The following is a 17,688-nucleotide window of genomic DNA, read 5'->3' on the forward strand; positions in this document are numbered from 1 at the left end:
GTTTCCAATTAGCTTTCAAAGTTAAAAATCTGTCTGGGTGCATAGAATACATACATCTATAGCTCATTCTTGAAAATTTAGATTCATTACAACATAGCTAGGTTTTCATGATTCCCAGATTTAAACTGTAAATAACAATGTCTGAACATTTAAAAATAATTGCTATGACACGGAGGTGAACCCCTCATTAATTAAACCAAATACCCAGAAAAGCTCACCTAACCTCGCAATCTGTTAAAATATGAGTGACAGAGAACCCCAAAGTTCCACTATTTAAAGAAAATAACAGCAATTTTTTTTTCAAAACTCAAAGTGAATACCAAACAACTATTCACAATTATGAGATCCTTTTCTCTTCACTGATTATCTGCCTCCAACTCTGTAAAATACAACTGTTCCAATAAGACACTTACTAAAGGGGCATGGGAACCTAGACTGTAGCTTTAGGGTGCAGGACGTGGAGTGTAGGGAGGTTAGGAACATGGCATCAATCTCAAAAGGAGGGTGACTGTAAACAGGAAAGTGGCTTGAAGTGTGTATACTTCAATGCAAGAAGTATACAAAATAAGGTAGGTGAACTTGCAGCGTGGGTTGGTACCTGGGATTTCGATGTTGTGGCTATTACTGAGACATGGGTAGAACAGGGACAGGATTGGCTGTTGCAGGTTCCAGGGTTTAAATGTTTCAGTAGGGTCAGAGGTGGGGGTAAAAGAGGGGGAGGTGTGGCATTGCTTGTCAAAGTTAGTATTACAGCGGTGGAAAGGACGATGGATGAAGACTCGCCATCTGAGGTAGTTTGGGCTGAGGTTAGGAATAGGAAAGGTGAGGTCACCCTGTTAGGAGTTTTCTACAAGCCTCCTAATAGTCCTAGAGACGTAGAGGAAAGGATCGCGAGGATGATTCAGGAGAAGAGTGAAGAGTGAAAGTAATAGGGTGGTTGTTACGGGGGACTTTAACTTTCCTGATATTGACTGGGAAAGCTATAGCTCGAGTTCGTTAGATGGGTCGGTGTTTGTCCAATGTGTGCAGGAGGGTTTCCTGACACAATATGTAGACAGGCCAACAAGAGGTGAGGCCATACTGGATTTGGTTCTGGGTAACGAACCAAGCCAGGTGTTAGAATTGGAGGTAGGTGAGCACTTTGGGGACAGTGACCACAATTCGGTGACTTTTACTTTAGTGATGGAGAGGGTTAAGTGTGCATTGCAGGGCAAGAGTTATAGCTGGGGGCAGGGAAATTATGATGCGGTGAGGCACGACTTAGGATGCGTGGCTTGGAAAAGTAGGCTTCAAGGCAAGGGCACAATTGATATGTGGAGCTTGTTCAAGGAGCAACTATCGAGTGTCCTTGATAAGTATGTACCTGTCAGGCAGGGAGGAAAGGGTCGTGTGAGGGAGCCGTGGTTTAATAAGGAATTGGAATCCCTTGTTAAAGGGAAGAGGGCGACCTATGTAAAGATGAGGCGTGAAGGTTCAATTGGGGCGATTGAGAGTTATAAGGTAGCCAGGAATGAAGAGAGAGCTAAGAGCAACAAGGAGGGGACATGAAAAGTCCTTAGTTGGTAGGATTAGGGAAAACCCAAAGGCTTTCTATAGGTATGTCAGGAATAAAAGAATGACTAGAGTAGGAATAGGTCCAGTCAAGGATAGTAGTAGGAAGTTGAGTGTGGAGGCGGAGGAGATTGGGGAGACATTGAAAGAATACTTTTCGTCAGTATTCACTCAGGATCAGGACATTGTTGCCGATGTGAATACTGAGTCACAATTCATTAGAATGGACAGCTTTGAGGTATGTAGGGAAGAGGTGTTGGAAATTCTGGAAAGGGTGAAAATAGATAAGTCCCATGGGCCTGATGGCATTTATCCTAGGATTCTCTGGGAAGCAAGGGAGGAGATTGCAGAGCCATTGGCCTTGATTTTTATGTCCTCGTTGTCTACAGGAATAGTGCCAGAAGACCGGAGGATAGCAAATGTGGTTCCCTTGTTCAAGAAGGGGAGTAGGGATAACCCTCGTAACTATAGGCCGGTGAGCCTCACGTCTGTTGTGGGCGAAGTCTTAGAGAGAATTGTAAGGGATAGGATTTATGAACATCTGGATAGGAATAATGTGATCAAGGATAGTCAGCATGGTTTTGTGAAGGGCAGATCATGCCTCACAAATCTTATTGAATTCTTTGAGAAGGTGACTAAGGAGATGGACGAAGGTAAAGCGGTAGATGTGGGGTATATGGATTTTAGTAAGGCGTTTGATAAGGTTCCCCATGGTAGGCTACTGCAAAAATACGGAGGTATGGCATTGAGGGTGAGTTGGAAGTTTGGATTCGGAATTGACTGGCTGGAAGACGACAGAGGGTAGTAGTTGATGGTAAAGGTTCATCTTGGAGTGCAGTTACTAGCGTTGTTCCGCAAGGATCTGTTTTGGGACCATTGCCATTTTTATATATGACCTGGAGGAAGGTCTAGAAGGTTGGGTGAGCAAGTTTGTGGATGATAGGAAAGTCAGTGGAGTTGTTGACAGTGAGGAAGGGTGTGTCAGGTTACAGCAGGATATAGATAAGCTGCAGAGCTGGGCAGAAAAGGTGGCAAATGGAGTTCAATGTAGCTAAGTGTGAGGTGATTCACTTTGGTACGAGTAACAAAAAGATGGGGTACTGGGCTAATGGTTGGATACTTGGTAGTGTGGATGAGCAGAGGGATCTTGGTGTCCATGTACACAGATCTCTGAAAAGTTGCCACCCAGGTAAATAGTGCAGTGAAGGAGGCATATGGCGTACTGGCTTTTATTGGTAGAGGAAGTGAGTTCTGGAGTCCTGAGGTCATGTTGCAGTTGTAGAAGACTCTGGTGCTGACACATCTGGAGTATTGTGTGCAGTTTTGGTCGCCATACTATAGGAAGGATGTGGAGGCACTGGAACGGGTGCACAGGAGGTTTACCAGGATGTTGCCTGGTATGGTAGGAAGATCGTATGAGGAAAGGCTGAGGCACTGGGGCTGTTCTCATTGGAGAAAAGAAGGTTTAGGGGTGACTTGATAGAGGTGTACAAGATGATTAGGGTTTAGATAGGGTTGATCATGAGAACCTTTTTCCACCTATGGAGATGGCTATTACGAGGGGGAATAGCTTTAAATTAAGGGGTGGTAGGTATAGGACAGATGTTAGGGGTAGATTCTTTACTCAGCGAGTCGAGAGTTCATGGAATGCCCTGCCAGCATGCAGTGGTGGACTCCCCCTCTTTATGGGCATTTAAAAGGGCATTGGATAGACATATGGAGGATAGTGGGCTAGTGTAGGTTAGGTGGGCTTGGATCGGTGCAACATAGAGAGCCAAAGGGCCTGTACTGCGCTGTATTTTTCTATGTTCTGTTCTAAAATTACATCAACATAATTCCAAAACTACACAGCCACTGTTGTCTTTCTTCTTCCAGCTGAAGATCTGCGAATATGTTTCATATGAAAAGGTACCTGTAAAGACAATGTTTCCTAATTTCTTGAGAGAACGAGATATTAGCTCTCCATGTGTTTCTGTCTCAATGGCAGTTGTTCTCTGACCAGTTTTCACCCCCCAACACTGGATCATTTCATTGTTTCGATGTTGGCAAAACAGTAAGTTCAAACTCGATTGGGTTTTAGCATCCTGGGGCATAATTTAAACTGATTGGTTAAATTCAAATTGTTGTCAAACCAGCAACCAAAACTCAGGTACCCATTTTACAGCTAAATGTTACATGTTTTCAATTTTTCACTACACTTTGGGACTGCCATCTAGTCATACACACAGGTGCGTGTAAGCTCTCAGTTCAGAACAACATTCACTTTCTCTTAAAGGTACAGTACACACCTTCAACTTCATAACAGGACTACATTTCCAATATTGAATTCAACAGATTTTTTTTCTGAACCATAACTGAAGTTCCTCAAAACACAGAAGAAGAAAACTGCAAATAATAGCCTGATTTCTGCAACAAGTGATGAACTAACAATGCTAACCTTTCACTAGACTTTTTAAACTGGAACTAGCTGTTCGGGCTGCCCATGACTGAACAGCACCAAATGACCAAGGACAGCTGACCCCGACAAACTCTATCGAACATGGCTGACAGTAGTTAAGTCTATGGGAAAATACTTGACCAATGTAATCCCAGCAGGCCGAACAAGTTTAATCAAGGTTACTGGCGGGGATAGAATGGGCAGCTGCATTTGCTTACATAGACAAGAACATTTTACAGTAAGTAATTGTTTCTTTGGATCCTTCATAATCATAGATATAGATTCCAAAGTAGTTATAGATCCACATATATACAAAAAAAAAATCACCAAAAAGAAAACCAGTTTCAGCCAACAGAAATGGCCCCTCTTATCACTAAAGTCTGTGAAAACATTATGACCGTGGGTGGACCACCAACCTGTCCACTTCTTTGTCATTCAGTGATTTTACTTGGAACTATTTGTGGGGGGGGGGGGGGGGGGGGGGGTTGCGCTGGGCAATGTGCTCTCTAAGTTTTAAAGCTGTATACCATCTGTAGTTTTTATGTGCCTTACTGCAAAGAAAATCTGAAGCTTTAACAAAATTGTACCAAAATAAAGTTATACCTGAATCTCCCTCCAGACTCTATGGCTCTCATTGGAAAATATGAGTTCTAACACTAGCATAATTAGAAATCAAAAATAGCACATTTCTGAAGAGGGAATTGGGGTGTGTGAACAGGGCAAGCAAGTGTACATGTTTTAAACAAAATCAGTTTGAAGAGTTGGCTCACAGTGCCAAAGACCTAGGTTCAATTCCCGCCTCAGTCAACTGTCTGTTTGGAGTTTGCACATTCTCCCACTGTCTGTGTGGGTTTCCTCCGGGTGCTCCGGTTTCCTCCCACAGTCCAAAAATGTGCAGGTTAGGTGAATTGGCCATGCTGAATTGCCCATAGTTTTAGGTGAAGGGGTAAATGTAAGGGAATGCCTGGCTGGGTTGGTCTTCGGCCTGTTTCCACACTGCAGGAAGTGAAAGGTGGAATAGTAAATTCAATGTTAAATCATCTACAGAGAAACTAAAGCAAAGAATGTAAAGACGAAAGAGGAGCCTGGGGGGAGGGAGGATATGAGAGAGAGCGAGAGCAAGAGCAAGAGAGGGAGAAGGAGCCAGACGGAGAGGGAGAGGGAGCCAGACGGAGAGGGAGAGGGAGAGGGAGCCAGACGGAGAGGGAGAGGGAGAGGGAGCCAGACGGAGAGGGAGAGGGAGCCAGACGGAGAAGGAGAGGGAGAGGGAGCCAGACGGAGAAGGAGAGGGAGAGGGAGAGGGAGCCAGACGGAGAAGGAGAGGGAGAGGGAGCCAGACGGAGAGGGAGAGGGGGAGAGGGAGGATCGATACAGGTCTGGGCCAGTAATTTCCTGATTTCCATGCATTAGTGAGAGTATGCAGTCACTGGAGAGGTTTTGTTTGATTGAGTATTGTTAGCATCACCATTGCAGTCCCACAAAATCTGGTCCACCATCTGCAAATTCGTGCATTTGACTAGTTGCATCATGGACTGGAAAGTATAATATGTACAACTATTTATCAAGTCATTTCTGTTATGATGGCGCTGTGATCCTGCAATTGCTAAAATTTAGAAAAAAATCTAATCAGATAATAAAAAAATCTGGATCTTTAAGGTGGAATACTATTTTCCTTCTGAAAAGGGCAATTGCAATTTGGGGCCTCACTTACAATTCCACTGTTCAGAAAACTGGAATGCAAAGTAATATATTTTCATGTATTCCATCAAAAATCAGGTGATTACATTTCAACCCATGACAGTCACTCTCGGATCCAAGTTTCACACTGTAAGGATATTGGCAAACGTGACAAATTTATGTATGTCAAATATGGTCAAACGATCAAATCACATAGCAGCATATACTGAAAAAAGGCTGCAAGGAAGCCTTTAGTCACTGTTAAAAGGGCCAGGAAGAAAAATCAAAGGATGTCCTCTTTATAAGAACCCAAATATCCTTAGCAAGTTGCTGACTAGATGAACTTCATATTATGTACAGAAATAATATTCAATTTTCTAGTATTGACATTGTACACCCTCCTGAGGAACAAGGCTCTACGTTCAAACCAGACTCCGTGGACTTATGCATATAATCCAGGCTGACACTTCAATACAACATTGAAAATATTGCCATGTTGGAAGGACCATCATTCACATGGGCCAGTAAACTGAGGATTCCATTAGACTATTTACAAGAAAAGCAGTTTCCTAGGTATTCTGGCAAAAATCTGTTCATTAATTAAGAACAGAACAGATAATCTGGTCATTTGTTATTTGAGAGACTGTTGTGTGCAAATTGTTGCCATATTTTACTACACCAGTGATTACATTTTAGACCATTTCAAACTTTTCATAGCTAATTCAGTACTTCTGACATTGTCAAAGATGGTAAGTAAACAAAAGTCTTTGCCTTCTTTGCTAGTACACACCTGACGCAGCATTCAACTGCACGAAACCAATGAAGTACCTCATCATGTAGCGAACATAGCTGCAGACAAGAAAGGAACACCTTCTCAGCATCACTATACCAGCCTGCATCAGAAAGAAAGCCACCTACAGAGGTGGGGGGGGATCAGAAAAGAAAAAACAAAATCATTAAACATAATAATATTAGAATGAACCCTTTATGAATGGATATTTTGCACAGCATTTAAATGCATCTTATACAAAACAGATATGTCTTAAGTCAGTATTCAAGTAATTTGGTCTCAGCTGACTTGTGTGCCTGGTCACTAAACAGACGGAACTTCTAAAATATTGCCATAAAACCTATTCAGAAAGGACTTACCATGAATAAGAAATTCCACCCAAGTATATATATTGGTTTTTCTATGTGGGTGACCCAAAACGTTAACTGATTTCACAGGTGCTGCCAACCTGAGCTTTTCCAGCAACTTCTGCTTTGGTTTCTGATTTACACCATCTGCAGTTCTTTCAGTTTTTGTTTCTCTTTGGGTGGCTTGCAAAAAAGTGAGTTGTTTAAGACAACACTGAGTTGTTCAAAGTTAAAAATCACACCACACCAGGTTATAGCCCAACAGGTTTAACTGGAAGCATACTAGCTTTCGGAGCGATGCTCCTTCATCAGGTGATTGTGAGATCACCTGATGAAGGAGCGTCGCTCCGAAAGCTAGTGTGCTGCCAATTAAACCTGTTGGGCTATAACCTGGTGTGGTGTGATTTTTAACTTTGTACACCCCAGTCCAACACCGGCACCTCCGAACCCTGGAGTTGTTCAGTGTTCTCCTTGGAGGTGGTCATGATGTTAAGAACTCTAATTGAACCAATTCTGGTAACGTGACCATAAGTAACATGGAGAAGTATTGATCTCAGATGGTGGAGTCTCACGTAATGCTAACTGCCATGAGTCTGTGCTGAAGAGACTCAAACTAGGCAGCGAGCTATTTCTTCCTACACACATTTGTACCTGCAACTCCATTTGTTTTTTCCCAGAATTACACATAGGAAGACAACAGAGGATTGCTATCCAAGTCTCGCCCACTTCTCCACATTTGGAGGCCAGTTAACTCAGTTGGCTGACTTGTGATGCACAAAGAGTGACATCAACAGCATTCCTATACCAGCTGAAGTTACCATGAAGGTCTCTCCTTCTAAAACTTGCCCCTTGCTTGAGGGATGGTTAATCCATCACCAGTCGTCATCTCTCTCTTACATGAGAGGGCAGCACTATGGTCCTCTAGGACTATGGCAACTTTACTTCTCCACATAACAAACAAAAATCATAACAGGTATTAGGTATATCAGAGGCAAAGGATTTATTTTGGCATAAACTTCAAAAAAAAAAGAATGACATAAACACAGTCTCCACGAGGATAACTTCAAAAGTACACACAGTGTCTGCTACTGATTCTCAAATCTTTCAAATGAGACAAAGTGCAACTAAACTTGAACAACAATTAAAATGAAAACTATCTAATGGGGAAGAATCTCGAAGAATACAACCAGTAGCAAGTCCTTTTTATTGGATCGAGTTCAACAATGTCACATCTAGCAACTCAAGAGCAGCCAGCAAAACCAAACCAATTCATAGAAACGTTAGAGACCTATAAAAAAACATGGACTTTTACCATGCTGTTTTAAAAGAGTGAAACTGAATTATCAGTTTAAAAGTTCCCACTTTGCTGTATATTTATATTAGGCAAAAGTGAGGACTGCAGATGCTGGGATCAGAGTCAAGATGAGAGTGGCGCTGGAAAAGGACAGCAGGTCAGGCAGCATCCAAGGAGCAGGAAAATCAATGTTTCGGGCAAAAACTCTCATCTTGAGTCTGTATATTTATATTGTATTAATTTAAATTAGATAGTTCAAAATTTTCACCATTAAAATCATCTTGGGATTTCAGTAAACTGGATTTAAGTATAAAGTTAGGAACTGAATTGAGGTTATGATTTTAACAGGCTGCTTTTGTTACTTCAATCTCACAAAAAAAAATTATTCTGCATCTATGAAATATAATAGATACAATATTATTTGATAAAATACCTGCAGCCTATAAAGGAAAATAATAATCAGAAACAAAGATAAAAAAACCCAGTTACTTAATTGGCTCGGAGATCTTACAAAACGTCTTTCCGTATCCCTTCAGCAGGTCTTTACCACTTACAATGGGCACTCACACTGTACTCAATACTCATTATTTTCTAAAATCCTACTTTTTCTCAACTACTGAGTAACCCATTAAAACTAATTAATGCCATTATCCACGTTCACATCCATGCTCAACTCTAATTACCGTACATACTTGTGCAAAAGTCAAACATCTTTAGGCTATTTTTAAAGGTTCAATTTATAGGGTCGACTAATACATGGTTACTAATTTTGTGGGGCTGAAATTCATGCTGCAGCTCAAAATACTGTATTATTAGCATAAGTCGATTTGATCGCACAACTAATTCCAGGTAAAAAAGAAAAACACAATGCATTACAGTAAAGGTAACTACTGGATAAAAGCAAGAGGAACAAGAATGAATTACTGATAGGCAATTTTATTTATACGTACCAGTATGAACATGTCAAACATTTATTGAAATCCTGTAAAATCACACTGTTCAACATAGTCATGGCCTGGTTTAATGGCACACTTAAAATGAAACATTTATTAAATTCTGAATGTGTAAGCATCTTGAACTTTCTGCCAAATTCTTCTGTTTTCCTCCTATTTAATCTCGTATGCTATCAACCTCAGCAACATTAACAAATTTGTTAAAGAATTAAAGATATATGTCGCTAATATGTCTCACTTTTACTCAGATATAATGACAATTAAAATGATGAACTTGTTAACGACATAAACATTTGGATGTATAGTGAACAAAGTGCGATAAATACTGAGACTGAGTAAATGTGCTGTAGTAAACCAAGTGGGCTCAATGGACGCGCAATATAGTAACCAAAGGGCGATGGGTTGAGTTACCGATATGAATGAATGAATGCAATTTTGTTTAAGTGGGTTAATGGGAACATGCAGTTTCCTTTGTAAGAGGTTTATAATACGATATAATAGGGTCAACATTTACACAAGATATATGGAAAATACAAGATTTGTTGGCCAAAAATAAGAGGCCAACCTTTACATGAGACTGACTTTTACATGAGTATATACTGTATATTATTTGGCAAATACTGTTCCTCACAAAACAAACAATGACCCAGAAGATTCACTTCTATTGTGGATCACAGAATGCCTCAGTTTCTACAGCATTAGTCTGAAATAAGGGCAAGTGCTGCAAAAGAGCAATTTTAAATACACCAAATTATCACTCTTCAACATTTAAAAAGAACATTCTCTAAAGTTGCCTGTTTTGCTGGATCACAACAAATTTTACATTCAAATGAATGAGCAGCAGTCCTTTTAGTGGGTGGGTGGGGCAAGAGGAGGGTGGGACGAAACTGTGGGTCAAATTATGGGATGGGACTTTGTGTTTGCCAGCTCAAAACAGCAATGGCAGCTGTAAAGCTTGGACTAAGTTTCGGCAGTGGTGAGGCCCTTTTAAAATGTTCATGTTTTCGTCATTGGTAGGAATATCTTAATTTGAAATTCAGCCTGGTGCTGCTATAACCACTACCTACAATTTTTTTTTAAAAAGTGCTTATTTTACTTTCTCTCAGGGCAAGTTCCCAAGTTTTAATCACCTTCCCCAACAACCCTCAACATCACACCCGTTCAGGTTCTTAAATCATGTTGCCAAACATTACTTGCTCAGTTGCCCTCTCCCTAGTTCTGCCAGCCCAAACCCCAACTCCACAAAACCCTGAAATGTTCACTTAGATCACATGACACCTGAGGCACTAATGTGTTATGTAGGGTAAAAGATTTGGGAAGCACCATCTTAGGAAATGAAAATCTTGAAAACCAGCATAACATAGGGTGTAATTTATAGGTAGAGCACCTACTGCAGCCAAATGCAAACTATATCCATACTCCGAGGAGAAAGTGAGGACAGCAGATGCTGGAGTATCAGAGCTGAAAATGTGTTGCTGGAAAAGCGCAGCAGGTCAGGCAGCATCCAAGGAACAGGAGAATCGACGTTTCGGGCATCAGCCCTTCTTTCCTGAAGAAGGGCTGATGCCCGAAACGTCGATTCTCCTGTTCCTTGGATGCTGCCTGACCTGCTGCGCTTTTCCAGCAACACATTTTCAGTTATATCCATACTCCAACTTTCAGCAAGTCTATGCCACATAAGATTAATACAAACAGAGGTGTATCTAGTTGTGCATTTTGCTACTGGCACATTTTAAGCATCGTGCTCTAGAACCATTTAAACTACATATCAGAATTCCAAAAGGTTTTCCATTTGATTTACAAATTTATCATGTTTAAAAATATTACACAAGGTGATGCTGATAGGGTGATGCAAACTTATGCAATCAGTTGCTTTCTAAACAAAATTGGATAAATACTTGAAGGAAATAGAAACTGGAACACTGTATGCAATAAAGAGGTATGTATAACTGACTGGATCTCTTTTATAGAAAGCCAATAACGGCACAATGGGCTGAATTGTAAGATTCTATGATTTGAAGGCAAATCAATCAAATTCTCAAAACACTATTTCTATACCTTTCAATCGTAGAATTGTAGGTTTGAAGTATGTTCACATTTAAGATATAATTTGCAGTCACTTGACTTCTGTTTACATGGATGTGCTACTTTGCTACTATGACAAATTCAATGTGGTAAAATGAACTGAAGATGCAGTGAAATATGCATGATTCAGGCAGTTTCTTATAATTCAAATCAAATGCAGATTTTTCCTAAGTACAAGTTTCTAATGAAATCTAAATAAAAGGCACAATGATCAAATTAATTATTCCTATAGTCAAAAGTTTAAAAGCCCTTCTTCACTGCAAAGTTACAATGTCAGGGTGGCAATGTGTCTTTTTTAAAAAAAAAGGGAATATGCCAGCAATCTTTTCCTGGCCACATGCCATGTGTGTTCTATTAACTCCAAATTCTACAAACAAAAACACAAATTCAGGTAACGGGTTAAGATAAAAGTACGAAGGAAATCTTTACAGTGTAAAATTGGCATTGAAATTTCTTAAAATGAAAACATGGGATGTATGTTTTGTAGCCTGGCATATGACATTAAGAGACCACCTATATTAGTTCAGATGAACTGCAAGTAATCCACTATTTGAAATTCTCTCTACTAAAATTCTGCCTTATGATGTTTTCTAATCAATCTCTTTGGAGCAAGTGTGACTTGAACCAAGCCTCCTTGTACAGAAGGAGGGAAATTGCCACTGCACCACAAGAGCCCTAAAATTCAGCTTATTAAATAACTGCTGCAACACCTGTAAGCTGTCAATTTTGAAGTAATTCTACTTTCTTCAGTCCTCCCTTCTGATGGAATACACAGGATAAGAAGAATCTTAAACTTCAAAAAGGTTTTTCAGTGGAAAGGACATACATTTTATACCCTTCAATAAGCTATATCCAGTACATAGCTGGCAATTATTTAATCTTTAAATAAACATACACAAAATTAAATGTTTTCAATTATACAGATTCCAGTATCTTATTCTGACTGGAAGAAAAATTGTAGATCCTGAAGATTAAATCAACGCCAAATGATTTGTATCACAGTCTAAAATACATTTTCTCCTTTAGATTGATTCTTGAATGGATTAGAAAGCAAAAGCAACTTAAAAACAGTTCTTACCTAAAACAAATCCAAACTGGATTGCTTTTTCTTTCACATGAGCATCTGACTCTTCAATATATGAACAGCGCCTGCTGAAAGAATTGGCCAACACTGAAGCCACCTTGACTCCATGATCCATTAATGCTTGAAAACAGTGATGCAGGAGATGCCTAGTAGAGAGAGAGAGAGAGAGAGAGAGAGAGAGAGGGAGTGTGAGAGAATGGCTTGATTAAGCAGAGAGTGATGTACATTTTAAAATAAATCCATCGAAAATAAAATCAATTTCTGTACATAATTAATTTAATGACTATAGAATTCTGAAGGGAGGAATCCATCATTACTATTAACAAATTTATGTACATAACAGCATTTCATGAACTCTATTCAGGCCATTAAATACAGTGGACAACTGTCCTAAATACAAGACAAAATTAATACACTTCCAATGGGCAATACTTAGCAAACAAATTCCAAGTTATGAATGTGTGGCATTAAACTTTAGTAGCAAACTGGAGTGGATCAAAAATGGGATTGCAGGATTTTCACAAATTGTTAAAACAGTCCAGGTTACTAAAACCATACAAAAACAAAAGTTCATTTGGGAGAGATTTCAAAGCAGTTATATCATTTAAACATTCACAGACCCTGTGGTTACCTCACACTTTGATTGCTGTGTATAGGTCCTAATTCCAGGCTCCACAAGAAGTGTGAAAAAAATTACAAGCATTGCAGAAAGTGCAAAATTGATGTATAAATAAGTACTATCCCAGAATTAAGAGCATACAGCCACGGGGGGAAAGACTGAGCACTTTGATCCAGAATATTGGAGAGGACAGAGATAATTTTGAGGACCTCATTTGGGTTATGAAGTAGTGCAATAGGGCAGAACAGTGTGGACACTTCCACTCAGGTCAGTGTAAAACTCGTTACAATAAACACAAAACACAATCACCAATAAAATCCAATAAAGACTCTTTAAAATACATCAGTGTTAATGTGGCCCCTCCTCAACCATTCCATGCAAGACAATAGCATATATCTCTTAAAATTGAATCAAGAATGGGTACAGGAGGGAGAAAAAAAAAGTATTATAGTATGCTTATGTATTAAGTAATGGGAGAAAGCTTCTGTTAAATGAAATATTGTGATTTCTTCTGTGGAAATATGTTTTTATGCATTTGGCAAATAGGAATAGTTGTGCTTGTGTACAGAACACGGTCAGTTGAGACCCAATGTTAACACCCTGAAAATTGGAGACAAGATGCAGAATAAACTACCCTCGTACTGCCGACACAATACTGCCAACATTTACTACATCGATACTATTCATCTAGGTTATTCTTGTAGATGTTCGGAATAAAATTGTCAGTTTATTTTGCATAGTGGTCTTTTGAGTAGCATGGCCTATGTCCACCAGCAACTTGATACTGTTAGCTTGCCTTGTAGAGAAAAAATTGTTTAAAGATGAAAATGGAGAAAATTAAAATTAATAGAATCCTCGCGCGTCTCAGCTAGTTTCAATTGCGGGTTCCAAAAAAGGTTTTGAAAAAAATCCCATCACGACCACAACCAGATCAAAGATGATCTTGCTGAATGATAGAGGTATTTCAAATATATTAAAGAAAAAATATTAGGAAGAGAATAGGGCCCCTCAGGACCAAAGTGGACATGTATGTGCAGAACTGTAGAAGATGGGCGAGGTTCTCAATGAATATGTGTTTACCACGGAAAAAGACAAGACGACTTGGGAACTTGGGGAAGTTAGTGGTGATATATTAGAGACAGTCAAATCACAGTAGAGGTGGTTTTGGATGTATTAGAATGTATAAATCACCTGATCCTGACCAGATATATCCAAGAACACTGCAAGAGGCTAGAAAAGAAATTGCGGCAGCCCCAGCTGATATTTTTGCATCATCGTTAGCCATGGGTGAAGTCCCAGAAGACTTCGAGGGTAGTGAATGTGGTGTCATAAGACTATAAAACATTGGAGCAGAAATTAGGCCATTCAGCTCATCGAGTCTGCTCCACCATTCAAATCATGGCTCAACCCCATTTCCCACACTTTCTCCCCATAACCTCTGATACTCAAGAACCTACCTACTACCTCAGTCTTAAGTGTACTCAATGACCTGGCTTCTACAGCCTTCTGTGGCAATGAATTCCATAGATTCACCACTCTGTGGCTGAAGAGGTTTCTCCTTATCTCTGTCCTAAAAAGGTCTTCCCTTTATTCTGGCTGTTCCCTCGTGTCCCTAGTCTTTCCTACCAATGGAAGCACCTTCCCAATATCTACTGTTCAGACCATTCAGTATTCTGTATGGTTCAATTAGATCCCGCCTCATCTGTCTAAACTCCATTGAGTATGGACCCAGAGTCCTCAAACATTCCTCATATGTCAAGCTTTTCATTCCTGGGACCATTCTTGTGAACCTCCTCTGAACACACTCCAAGGCCAGTATATCCTTCCTGAGATATGGGGCCCAAAACTGCATATAATATTCCAAATGTGGTCTGACCAGAGCCTTAGAGCCTCCCAAGAACATGCCTGTTTTTATATTCAAGTCCTCTCAAAATAAATGCCATCAGTGCATGTCGCTTCCCAACTACTGACTCAACCCGCAAGTTAACCTTGAGAGAATCCTGGACTAGAACTCCCAAGTCTCTTTGCACTTCAGACTTCTGAATTTACTCCCCATTTAGGAAATAGTCCATGCCTCTATTCTTCCTACCAAAATGCATAATCTTACACTTTTCCACATTTGTAGTCCATCTGCCATGCTTTGCCCACTCTCCTAACCTTTCCAAATCTTTCTGCAGCCTCCCTGCCTCCAGTCACTCTACCTACCTTTGTATCATTGGCAAACTTAGCCAGAATGCCCTCAGTTCCTTCATGTTGATCGTTTCTGCATAAAGAAAGAATTTGTGGTTCCAACATAGAGCCTTGCAGAACACTATTTGTCATTGGCTGCCATCCTGAGAAGAATGCCCACTCTCTGCTTTCTGCCAGACAGCTAAGCTTATATCCATGCTAGCACCTTGCCTCTCACACCATAAGCCCTTATCTTGCTCAATAGCCTCCTGTATGACACCTTGTCAAAAGGTCTTCTTGATGTCTAGGTGGATCACATCCATTAGCTCTCCTTGGTCTAACCTGCTCTTTACTTCCTCAAAGAATTCTAGAAGATTAGTCAGGCATGACTTCCCCTTGATGAAACCATGCTGACTGCCATATTTTACCATACACTTCCATGTATTCAGAAATCTCATCCTGAGATTCCAGGATCTTACTCATGACAGAGGTTAGGCTAATCGGTCTGTAATTTTCCGTCTTTTGTCTTACTCTCTTTTTAAAACAAGGGTGTCACGTTAACTATTTTCTAGTCCCCTGGGGCCCTTCCTGATTCCTGAAAGATCACCACTAACACCTACATTATCTCTTCAGCTATCTCCCTTAGAACTCTGGGGTGTACGCCATCTGGTCCACGTAATTTATCCATCTTCAGGCCATTCAGTTTTTCTAGCACCTTCTCAAGTGATGGCCATCATACTCAGCTCTTCTCCCTCACTCTCTTGAATTTTTGGGATATTATTTGTGTCCTCTAGTGAAGACTGACAGGAAGTAATTATTCACTTCCTCAGCCATTTCCTTGATCCCCATGACTATCTCTCCAGCGTCATTTTCCAGCAACCCAATGCCCACTATTGCTTTTCTTTTGTCCTTTATATTATTAAAGAACAGGTGCAAAGAAAAGCCTGGGAACTATAGACTACTAAGCTTAACATCTTAGTGGTGGATAAGTTACTTGAGAAGATTCTGAGAGATAAGACAAATATGCATTTGGAAAGACAGGGTTTGATTAAAAATAATCAGCATGGCTTTGTGAGTGAGAGATCATGCCTCACAAAATTTGGAGTTTTTTTGATGAAGTGGCCAGGAAGGTTGACAACGGCAAGGTGGCAGACATAGTCTATATGGATTTCAGTATACGGTCTTTGATAAGGTTCCACATGGTACACTATTCTGGAAGGTTAGATCACATGGAATCCAGAGGGAGCTGGCAAATTGGATGCACAATTGGCTTGATGGTTGGAAGCAGAGGATAATAGTGGAAGGATGCTTGTCAGTCCGGAGGTCTGCAACTAGTGGAATGCCTCAGAGGTTGGTGCTGAGCCCATTGCTGTTTGCTATCTTTATCAATGATTTGGATGAAAACGTACAAGGCATGATTAGTAAGTTTGCAGATGACACTAAAATAGGTGGCATTGTGGACAGTGAGAAGGTTATCAGAAATTGCAGTAGGAACTTGATCAGCTGGGGAAGTGGGCGGCACGGTGGCACAGTGGTTAGCACTGCTGCCTCACAGCGCCAGAAACCTGGGTTCAATTCCCGCCTCAGGTGACTGACTGTGTGGAGTTTGCACGTTCTCCCCGTGTCTGCGTGGGTTTCCTCCGGGTGCTCCGGTTTCCTCCCACAGTCCAAAGATGTGCAGGTTAGGTAAATTGGCCATGCTAAATTGCCCGTAGTGTTAGGTAAGGGGTAGATGTAGGGGTATGGGTGGGTTGAGCTTCGGCGGAGCGGTGTGGACTTGTTGGGCCGAAGGGCCTGTTTCCACACTGTAAGTAATCTAATCTAATCTAATCTAAATGGCAAATGGTGTTTAATATAGATAAGTGAGGTCTTGTATTTTAGAAAGTCAAATTAAGGTAGGAGTTTCATGGTGAAAGGTACACATCCCTAAGAAATGTAGTGAAACATAGGGATCTTGGCGTTCAGGTTCACAGTTCTCTGAAAGTGGAGTCATAGCTAGACAGGGCAGTGAAGGCAGATTCTGGCACACTGGCCTTCATCAGTCAGGGCACGGAGTATAGAGGTTGTGCAGTTATGTTGCAGCTGTACGGGAGGTTGGGGAGGCCAAACTTGGAGTATTGCGTTCAGTTTTGGCCACCTTGTTACATGAAGGATGTTATTAAACCTGAAAGAGTGCAGAAGAAATTTATAAAGGATGATTTCTAAACTCAATGGACTGAATTATAGAAAGAGGTTGGACAAGCTAGGACCTTTTTTCTTTAGAGCGTAGGAGACTAAGGGGTGTCATTATAGAGGTATACAAGATCATGAGAGGCATGGATAGGGTGAATGCACTCTCTTCTTCCCAGGGTTGGAGAATAGAGTACCAGAGGGCATCAGTTTAAGGTTAGAGGAGAAAGAGTAGTGGGGGCACTGGGGGCAGTTATGCATATGAAATGAGCTGCCAGCAGATGTGGTTGAGGCAGGTGCATAACATAATTTAAAAGACATTTGGACAAATACATGGATAGGAAAGGATTAGAAGGATATAGGACAAGTGCAGGGAAACAAGGTTAGCTTGGACAGACATTTTGGTTGGCATGAACCACTTTGGGCCAAAGGGCCTGTCTCTGTGCTGTAGGACTCTTATGACTAAAAAGGACGCATGGCCTACATCTGTTCAGAGACCTATATTCTGCAACT

General features: G+C 40.6%; 1 protein-coding gene across 1 annotated transcript in view; it reads right to left on the bottom strand.

Annotated features, from left to right (window-relative positions):
* The window catches only part of appbp2 (amyloid beta precursor protein (cytoplasmic tail) binding protein 2), a 90,294-nt gene that overhangs the window by 26,275 nt on the left and 46,331 nt on the right, over positions 1 to 17,688 (bottom strand). Inside the window, exons 3-4 of the mRNA XM_072589626.1 lie at positions 12,213 to 12,364; positions 6,456 to 6,579 (exon numbers count right to left, since the gene is read on the bottom strand). Of these exons, the coding sequence (XP_072445727.1) occupies positions 6,456 to 6,579; positions 12,213 to 12,364 (276 nt within the window). The remainder of the gene's footprint in view (positions 1 to 6,455; positions 6,580 to 12,212; positions 12,365 to 17,688) is intronic.

Source organism: Chiloscyllium punctatum, chromosome 19 (genome assembly GCF_047496795.1).
Source record: "Chiloscyllium punctatum isolate Juve2018m chromosome 19, sChiPun1.3, whole genome shotgun sequence".
Lineage (NCBI taxonomy): Eukaryota > Metazoa > Chordata > Chondrichthyes > Orectolobiformes > Hemiscylliidae > Chiloscyllium > Chiloscyllium punctatum.